We start from the raw sequence: 10,480 nt of genomic DNA, 5'->3' as shown, positions 1-10,480 counted from the left end.
ACGACCCTAAGATAACGGGAAGGGAGAACACAAGGCAGAACCCCCCACCAGGCAAAAAGAAAAAGAAAAGAAAAACCTCGCAAGAGGACACACTACCTGAAAAGAACAGACCCGGCCGCTGTTAACAGTGAAAACTAGCTACACAGTACCCCGCGCCCCACCAATGCAATAACTACCACTTATCCCAAGGCAAACAAGGGTGGAAAACCCTCCCATACATTTTGGGCGGCCAAACGCCAAGCAGTGAAAGGCCAACAGAGGTAGACCCAAGGTGACTTGTGGAAAGGAACCCCAAGCCCCAAGGGCGGTACTTACAGGGCACTTAGGGAAGGTAACCCTAAACACATGCAGCCCGAGTTGCTGAGAAATTACTCCCAACTCGCACATCACCGTAAGAGCAGTACTGAAACCAATAACAGCACTGAGGAGACTGGAGTTGGAGCCACACGACTATGCACAATCCCATCAGCCGAGGAATTGAGGTGTGGATTGCCGGTGCGAGGGTTTGGGGCTCCTCCTTCCTCCTCCCGGGGAGGGGGGAGCTGCGCAGACATGCGGTGCAGCTTGTGTGACGTCATGCTGTTTGATTATTTTTCTTTTGGGAAGTTCTGTCCACTCGTTGGCGATTTTCGTTGTTTTAACAAGAATAGAGGTTTGTTTTGTGGCGCTTACCTTTCTGGATGCCTGTTCCGGTTGATGGCAGATACAGAATGCTCCAAATCACATGTGCGCTTCTATGGGCCATTGCTCCTCATGCCTCTGTGAGGGGGGCCAGGTTCTGGCTCGTGGTCCCTGGTAGGCCTAGAACTCCACCCACATCGACTGATGCAAAATAGTTAGGGTAGCCATATCAGCCCGGATAGCTCCCGGGAGCCATAGGAGCTCCCCCCAGAAAAAATGCAGACAAGTTCCTGCAGGACATTCTGGACCACTCAGGTTTTGATGGATATGTGGGCATGTGGGGCCACCCCAAGCCTTCTAGATCAAGTAACTGATTAGAACTCTCCAGAAACCATTCTACATATACTCCAAGTCTAGGGAAAAGTAAATAAAAGTAAAAATAAAAGACACAATTGCAAGTTTTCTTGCCAAAGACACCTAGGATAATAAAGAAATTATCAAACTCTAAAATATACGTTTCAGGCGTAGAGATAAGCATGCAAAAACCTTACTGTAGCTCTTTGTACATGAAAACTTAGGCCAGGGATTATATTGTGTAACTTTCTCTTTACACTAAGCCAACAACACTCCAAAGCTTCATTATTTTCTAACAACACATGAAATTAAGTATCTTATTCAATAAATTCAGTTAATTTCTTTAAAAATATAATAATTTTTGCTTCTATTGCAATTTTTCATGGGGTAATGACAACACACATTCTGTAATTATATAAAATATTTTATTGTACATCAAATACTCAGCAATCCACTTTTCAGTTCTTCCGAGGCTCTACCAATGGCTGTCAATGCTTTCAGATTCAATTGCTCTCTTTCTTCCTTCCTTTTTTTGTATTCCAATTTCCTTGCTGCTTTTTCTGCCATATACAGAATATGTTGTTCCATTTTATCTAGCCGCTTTTCCCCCAACTGAAGGTTATATTCCAAGAAGACTGTGGCAACATCAGAAGCACCTCTCATGGGCTTTTCATCCACTCCTGCGGCTGGTGCTGTGGTCTGGGTTGCAAAGACTGTATCGCCATCATGGTGCAGTAGAGTAGTAACAGGTGCAGCGAACTGACATACTGCTTGAGGAGTGGGAAGAGTAACTGCTGGCTGCATTACCCGAGAGGAAAGCATATCTGCCGTACATTTCTTGATGGTAGGTGGTTTTGCCACTGTCAGCGATTTGTTTGGTTGCAGGTGACTCATATCAACATGAGGTTTGGGAGCCGGTGTTTCAACAGACTCGGATGGTGGCACGGCGAGGACAGTTGTGCCCAACAAATCATCAAGCAGCTGCACAGGAAACAAATTTGTAATAATATATATAAATACTGAACTTGTATTTTTAACAAACTAACCACTGTGATCAAATATTTTCAATGTTATGAGCAAGTGTTTTTAGACAAATATTTGTATATTCTTTATTCTTACATTACTTATTCTTTAACTGCATTCACATTAGTGCCACTTGGCAATCTTCTCTGTTTCTCCACATCCACACTTCTTCTAAACTAAATTACAGTTTTCAATGTCAACTTATTATTTTTACTCATTTTTGTCATATATCTTTCCCTGACTGTCTCATATGCACTCCATATCCTTGATGAGGACAAGTCAAACATTCCTACATATATGCAGCCCTAAATTTGTGCAAATAATAAACCACAAAAATTAAGCTAATAGGTAACTTCAAGGAGAGTTGAAATCATTTACAAAAATTCATTTTTTTTTAATATTCTTTTACTTGACATAACACCTATTTTTAACAAAATATTTAATGTCCCTTTTACTTTCAGCTATATATTAAACACATAATAGAGTTCAAATGCTTGGGATGGGCAACGTGTCATAATTATAACCCAAAAAGTTGGCAAAACACAAGAATAAAAGGTGTTCAGGAGTCAGGCTTGCAGCCAAAATGGGGTAAACCTGAGGATTAAGATGGATAATCCACACTTATCAACATTAATTAAATATCCACCTGCGTATTGGCTATGTTTAAAATTCTTACTCGCATAACTCCAAATGTGTACTCCACTACTACATAATATTGTGGGCTGCCTATACTGTACACTTGCTACTCTGTGCAAGCAAATGGTGACTCCATTATAATGCCTAAATCACCAAGTAAAATTATTAAATGAGTGTGCCTTTAATGTCTTTAATACTTAATTTCATTAGAACTATCTGGGGGAATATTTTAGATTTTAAGATTGTAGCCATCCTCTCACAGATTGAGATGTTTCAAGATGGGACAACACTATAAAGACAGTACTGTATATAAACTTCTTTCTCTCTCTCTTTCTCTCTAGTTACATAGAAGATCACAATGCTATTATGAACTTTCAATCATAACCCACATTTTGCATACAATACCTGGTAATAATCCCAAGATAATTTGTCGGACAAGTCATTGCTGTTACGCTTCCGTTCCTTAATTTTCTGGTATGTTGTTATGAGACCGTTCCACTTTTTTCTGATCTTTTCTAAAGAGAAAGAGAATCCTCGAAAGCACATCTCCTCTTGTAGTTCCTTGTAAACTGCTGGTCTTGTTCGTATCAAAAGAAACCTTTGGAATCTTTGTCTGATTAATTCAATCAGGAGAAGTGTAGCGGTGTGGTTGAAATCCTCATCTGTTAAGAAAATTTAACAATTTGTATACCATGAAAGACTTGGTTTCCAGGTCATGTGTGGCAATATATATACAGGAAAATTTGTTAAAGTGGAGATTCTCAATCTACATGTAGAAATATTTTCATACTGAATAATGATGACAGCAGAATTTGCTAACTTGCCACGTAGAACAGTTTGACACACACACACACACACTCAAATATAGTGAAAACATTAGGATATTAAACCCCAAATCCAATTACAGTAACGGCAAATAGTAGTCATCATAGATGACCAGCTAGGAACATTGTAATGACAACTCGATAAGTTTCTTCAAACTGCGATGTACCATCCAGGTTGTTATGGACATGTATGCAGGCCAAGCAACTGAAATTTGATTCAATTAGCTCTCTCAGAAAATTAATTGATATTTAACTACCCCAACTGGCCAGCACTAAGTGTTGTAAACACTTAGGAATATTAGGTAGGAATATTCAACCCATCCTCCGAATTGACAGTACGATTTAATACTAAGTGTAATAAGTACACTTTCTAACTGTCATAAACAGTGCATAATTACACCTATGGGGCTGTTACATTTACCAAACTCCCTCCCCCAATTTAATTCTCCTCGTTTTCTGTTAAGACACTCAGAATTTTAGGATGAAGTTTTCAATTTCAATTTGCTATACACAAGTTTTAAATATCAGGAATTTCTTTTTCATGTTTATTAAAAATATAGATTTTATACAAAATTTTAAAATATCCTGAGTTTCTTTACAATTTATTGATATATTTTAGTTTTGTTTTATTAGTTTTATAAAATTGTAATATCAATATAGCTATAGGTTAAGTACTAATTGTAATTAACACTTTCGCTCACCCCGCGCGCCACCCCTCGACAGGGCGATATGGGCCCCAGCGTGTCACGGAAGCGCGCGTTAATTCCGAAAAGTGTATACTCTCTTCAACTTTGTCACCTCAATTCTCCTTCTACGAGAATAAATTTGGTATCATTGTGTTCGCAATAAAATTCTCTACAGCACTAAATGCATATAAACTCCAAAAGCCCGGCTAATTACCCGCAGCAAACAGAGAAAGTGCGAACGAGTTACCCGGGAGCGCGGCAAACGGGATAAAATGTTTTCACTATTTTCACTCTGGTCACCTCAATTTTTGTCCTAGGTCTTTCATTTTGGTCTCAATGGGTTCGTAATAAAATTCTCTAGAGGAACATTAGCATATAAAAAAAAACACCTGGTCACGCTCCAACCGCCGACGAGTTGAAGACGGGCCACGCGTTAGCCGTGAGTGAGCGCTCAGAGGCCTTCCTACTACACTCCCAATTCCCACCCTTTTCAAGCCTTTCTTTCGCAATTTTCTTCCTGGAAGGGCCTTGTTCATGATTACTATCCATCGTGGAGTAAGCGTAGATAGTTTCTAAAGCCGCAGTAAGAAATATAGCCACGGAAAATAGCCGAAATGTTCACACGTTTGAGATGCGAGGGGAGACGACATTGGTCTCAACAGTGGAGCAAAGACAATGGGCCCACGGCGTGTGCCAAGCCGCCTGAGGGCCACGAGGCTCAACAAAGGAAATGGGAAGACATCGGCGCACATTTTAAAACCAGTCCCCAAAAAATCGGATACAAACCTGATTTTTGGCGAATTTTTAAAGTGGATGACGCAATGCTGCGTCATCCCCGGCATTACCGCCAGTAAACGGATGACGCAATGCTGCGTCATCCCCGAGCGAAAGTGTTAAGAAGCAATAAAATTATTATCTTCAAAAACTAAGACGGTTAGGTGAGGTTGTGGTTTTCTATTCAGTTTTTCAGGTATACTCAAATATTCACAATATATTTGACAGTACGATTTAATACTAAGTGAAAATAAGTACAATTCCGAACTGCTATGAATAGTACATAATTACACTTATTTGTCTCCTTACATTTACCACCCCATTTTTGGAGGACGGGCTGGAATATTAGGCTGTGGATAAGTCTTTCTAAAATTCTCCGAAGGAAAAACTGGTCTCGTATCTAGGACTTGTGTCTCCCCAGGCCCTAGAAAATAAGGGCGGGTTTGTATAGGTATGTGGAATGACATCACCACTAAGCAATTTCCCATTTTCATAGCCTGAGGAGGCATCAGCCAAGAAAAAACCAGTGTTGAATGTAATGAAACGCCATTGTCTAGGTGAGACCCGGAGGCTCCCCGGAGCTTTACCAGGCTGATATGCTAATGTCAGACTTTGGCATCCGTCATGTGTATGGAGTTCTAGGGCCTACCGGGGACCACGGCCAGAACCTGGCCCCCTCAGAGAGGCAAGGGGAGCAATGACCTATAGAAACTCCCGTGTGGTTGGAAGCATTCTATGTCTGCCATCGACCGGGTCAAGCATCCAGAAAGGTAAGCATTCCAAAACAAACCCCTATTCTGGTGAAAATTGCTACCTAAAGCCGAACTAGTGGATAGAACTCCCCAACAGAAAACAAGCAAACTAGTATGACGTCACATGTCACCGCAGCTCCCCCCTCCCCGGGAGGGGGAAGGGGGAGCCCCAGACCTACGCCGGCTATCCACCCATCAGTTCTGAGACTGGATGTCAAAACATGCAAAAACTGCCGACCAGAGGGAGGGAGGGTTGCCAGGGAGCCTCTGGGTCTCACCCAGAAAATGGCGTTTCATTACATTCAACGCTGGTTTTCTGGAGGGAGCCCCGTCGGCTCCCTGGAGCTAACTATCCACAGAGGAAGGTCAAAGGGACGGAGCCGGGAGGCGGACACCACGCACCCCCCACGAAAGCGAGACAACCGGCAGCAAACGCCAACCCAAGGCACCACAGCCCCGAAAAGTCCCGGGAACAACACGAGAACAACGAGCAGCAAGGCCCCAGCACGAACACCAAAGATCCATGCCCGAACGACCGCAAGGACACGTCGCTCAGATGGCAGCGAGAGCAGCGAAGCCACAAACGTCACGGGCATGAGAGAAGAACACAGGCAGCTTAGCCGCAAGAACACGGCTGACAACCCGGGACACCATCACCCGCGAACCGGGAAGAACAGAACCGGATCAACGCAAAACGCGCCCCAGACACAGATGCCGTGGCACGCCAACAACAGCGGAGGGCTGCCACTAAACCCGAAACACGACACGCCCCTGGCCTGACCAACCAAGCACCAACAAACCAAGGACCCCTCCAGAACGCAGCAGCCCCACCCCGCACCAGAAAAGATGGAAACTGCTGCCATCGAAGAACCAAAACGCTAAAACCGAAGGAGCAAGAAAACACAGCGACCCAACCCCCAGAGGCAAATGCCGAAAGGAAAGAGAGCCGACAAAAAAACAAACCGGAAACGAAGGGGCACTACCAACCGAGGAGAAGACGGAGCACGCTGACAAGAGACCAGGACAGTGCAAGCGGCGCACGAACAGGCCGGAGGTGAAACGATGCACGAGACAGCTTACTAGCGGTGCAGAAGCAACACCAAGACCGTAAGCAAGCCGAAGCGGCTCCGCCAGCGCCGCACGAAAAGAGCACGAGGAAAAGACCTTCCACAAGGCCAACAATTTTATCTACTACTTTAGCTTCTTCTACAGCTCTTTCTGACCTAGATGTTATTGCCTTTTCTTTGCAGCCAAAAATGATCAGGGACTTACTCCGATCAACTGTGTTTTACACCAACTTCGGGTTACATGCCAATTCTTTTCTCACTTCCAGCCTAATGTTTGTTTTATCTTGGTTGCTGCAGTGTTTGGCTTCCTTTACTGCTTCTTCTATTTTTTCCTTCTCCTTGGCCACTTGTGCATAAGTGAGTTGCATATCTTTCTTGCACTGTTCTATTCCCTGTGTAACTTCTTCCATCTGTGCTGACAAAAGCTGTTTCTCCTGTTGAATTTCCTTGCCTAACCTATTGTAGTCATTTATGTTTAAATTTACTTTAACTTCTTCCAAAGCTATTTTTAAGAGTTTATTTTCTTCTTCCATGGCTTTGCAATTTGTTTCCAATTGATTCTTATCCTTGCGCAAGTCTTTCACTAAACCCTCAAGACATAAAACTTTGCTATTCAAATGGTCATTACTTTCTTCCAATTTACTAATTATTTCTACATGAGAGTTCACTATAGTATCTAAATTTACCAACTTGTTATGTAGACTACTAATATCAATGCTTTCTTCATTGAATCCCTCAAAATCAAGCTCTGTTTTGTTTTTCCCCTTGCCAGTGGCCATCTTGAATGTTCTTCTCTGCACTGTAAACACTAGGGCAACTTTTTCTCATCCGATTTTTCACTTCCCTTAGCACTTTCCTGTTATCTCACCTATTTTTCAAGAGCACTATACCTTTATGTTCTCTGGGACACCACTCACTACCATCAACCTGTACTACAATACTTAGGATTGTTGAAATATGCTGGAGCTCCTCTGCTGCAAGTGTTGACCCTAGGGGTGTCACCTTTTGAAGTGTGGTGACGTTTTGCTGCGGTTTTGGTGCTGCGGCTGCGTGTAGGGGTTGGTTGTGGCATTTTGTTCGACCCTTCCGTGCTCCCTCTGGGGTCCTCCTTCCTTGCCGGTCTTGCTGTGCCAGGCCTGGGTTTTCCATGTTCCTTGGATTCTCTGTCCTGTCCTCGTTGTCCTTGCTTCGTTGTGCTGGCTGGGGATGAGCTTGGGGTCTTCGTCTCGCCCCTTGCCTATCCTCCGGTTTCGGTTCAAGTTCCAGAGACTAGTGGGCTCCCTTCCTTAGTGTTTTTCATGGCTGCCCCGGGGTTTTTCTTGACGCTGTGGGCTTTAGGGGGACAGCTCGGCCCCGGGGCCTGCAGGGTGGGTTCCTGGGGCTGGGGTGGGGCTAAAGTGAGGGGCCTCAGGCCCCGTTGGTCCCCGCCGGGGTATTTCTACCCCTCTGGGCGGGGCTTGCGGTTTTGTGGTGTGGGATTTTTCCGTTCCCCCTCTCCACACATGCTTTGTGGGCGTCGGCCCCTCCCTGGGCTCGGTTTCCTTGTCCATTGTGCCTGTTGCTTCTGTCCTGTCGGTGGGTGCTTTTCTACGGTCTTCGCCCCTTTTTTCCAGGACGGGCCTTTTCTGTCATGTCCCCCTCTTTTTGGGGTTTCTGCATGACTTTTGGTCTCGGTGCGACAGGGATTTTGTGCTTCGTCCTTTGTGTTTGCTTCTTTTTGTTCTCGAAGGTTCGGGACGGTTTTGCTCCTTCCTTTTTCTGGTACGTCTGTCGTCGTTCGATTGAGCTTCCCTCCAGTCCTTTCTAGGGCTTGTGGGTCCTATTCCAGGCAGCTTCTGGGTGTTTGGCCTTCTTGTTCTTTTGTTCATATCTCTTCTCTTAGCGCTGTCTCGGCACTACTCGTTTTCCTGGGAGCAATTTTGCTCCTCTTAATGAGTCTTTTCGCTCCTGCCCTTCTGCGGGATGTTGGTGCAGGGTGGCTCCTTATGCGGGTTAATTCTCTGTCAGTTGCACTTGTGGCGGTGGACTTGCACACTTGTGGCATTTTGGTTTTGGTCCTGCTTTTTCTTTTCCCTCCTGGGGCTGTCATAGGATTGGCTTGCGGAGGATATAGAGGTGCTTGGGGCCGTTCCTGGGTCTGGCACCTTGGTTTCTGCTGCTAGCTTTCGGTATCGATGTTCCTTCTGTGCCGTTTCGCAGGCTGTCTCTTGCGTTGTTTCACCTCCGGCCTGCTCATGCACTGCCTGTGGCATTCTGGTCTTTGGACAGGGTGCTCTCCTGTTTTTCTTCTCCTTGGTTGTGGCTCCTTCGGTTCAGGTCTGCTTTGCTTCGGCTCTCTTTTTATGTTGGCATTGGCCTATGGGGGTCATGTGGTAGAGCTTCATGCTCTTCTCAAGCGAAGTGGTTTTTGGCTCCTATGGTCGTAGTCATAGGTTTCTTCGTCTGCAGCCGTTCTCCCTTTTTCTGGTGAATGTTGTGCCTGCTGCTTTCCGGAGAGGTCCTTGGGTTGTTGTCTCGACTTCGTTTTGAGGAGTGGTTCACTGACCGCCTCCCGGGTATGTCCCCTTGTTTTCTTAGGTAGTCTTTGGTGAAGTAGCTCCCCCCAGAAAACCAGTGTTGAATGTAATGAAACACCATTTTCTGGGTGAGTCCCGGAGGCTCCCTGGCACCCTCCCGCCCTCCGGTCAGCGTTTTTTTTTTTTTTTTTTTGCGGTTTTGATATGCAGCCTCAGAACTGGGGCGGAGATTGCCGGCACGGGGGTCTGGGGCTCCCCCTTCCCCGGGAGGGGGAAGGGGGAGCTGCGCAGACATGCGGCTCGTGTGACGTCATGCTTGTTAGTTCATTTTCCTGGGGGAGTTCTGTCCACTCGTTTGTCGATTTTTGTTGTTAACCAGAATAGGGGTTTGTTTTGTGGCGCTTACCTTTCTGGGTGCCTGTCCCGGTCGATGGCAGATATAGAATGCTCCAAATCACATGTGCAATTCTATGGGCCATTGCTCCCCGTGGGGCCAGGTTCTGGCTCGTGGTCTCCGGTAGGCCTAGAACTCCACCCACATCAACTGATGCAAAATAGTTAGGGTATCCATATTAGCCATGGATAGCTCCGGGAAGCCTCCGGGTCTCGCCCAGAAAATGGCTTTTCATTACATTCAACGCTGGTTTTTGGGACTCTGTCTTCGCTTTGTTGGCCGGTTTTGTTGTTCCTGCTTCCTCTTTTGGCTACTTTTCTAGTGCAGTAGTCCTGGTTGGCGCCTTCCCGCAGAACAGGTTGTGCGGTTCAGCCAGCGTGTCCTGCACATGCGCAGTGGAGTTTGTTTTGGTCTGGGCAGTGTAATTACCTAAGTGTAATTACCTAAGTGTAGTTACAGGATGAGAGCTACGCTCGTGGTGTCCCGTCTTCCCAGCACTCTTTGTCATATAACGCTTTGAAACTACTGACGGTCTTGGCCTCCACCACGTTCTCACTTAACTTGTTCCAACCGTCTACCACTCTATTTGCGAAGGTGAATTTTCTTATATTTCTTCGGCATCTGTGTTTAGCTAGTTTAAATCTATGACCTCTTGTTCTTGAAATTCCAGGTCTCAGGAAGTCTTCCCCTGTCGATTTTATCAATTCCTGTTACTATTTTGTATGTAGTGATCATATCACCTCTTTTTCTTCTGTCTTCTAGTTTTGGCATATTTAATGCTTCTAACCTCTCCTCGTAGCTCTTGCCCTTCAGTTCTGGGAGCCACTTAGTAG

General features: G+C 45.2%; 1 protein-coding gene across 1 annotated transcript in view; it reads right to left on the bottom strand.

Moving 5' to 3' along the window:
* Nucleotides 1-1,378: 1,378 nt before the first annotated feature.
* LOC123757301 (uncharacterized) overlaps nt 1,379-10,480 on the bottom strand; it is a 142,441-nt gene continuing 133,339 nt past the window's right edge. The window contains exons 11-12 of the mRNA XM_045740861.2: nt 3,040-3,296; nt 1,379-1,956 (exon numbers count right to left, since the gene is read on the bottom strand). Of these exons, the coding sequence (XP_045596817.2) occupies nt 1,411-1,956; nt 3,040-3,296 (803 nt within the window). The 3' untranslated portion in view covers nt 1,379-1,410. The remainder of the gene's footprint in view (nt 1,957-3,039; nt 3,297-10,480) is intronic.

Source organism: Procambarus clarkii, chromosome 13 (assembly GCF_040958095.1).
Source record: "Procambarus clarkii isolate CNS0578487 chromosome 13, FALCON_Pclarkii_2.0, whole genome shotgun sequence".
Taxonomy (NCBI): domain Eukaryota; kingdom Metazoa; phylum Arthropoda; class Malacostraca; order Decapoda; family Cambaridae; genus Procambarus; species Procambarus clarkii.
This window is presented reverse-complemented; position numbering and strand designations above follow the sequence as displayed.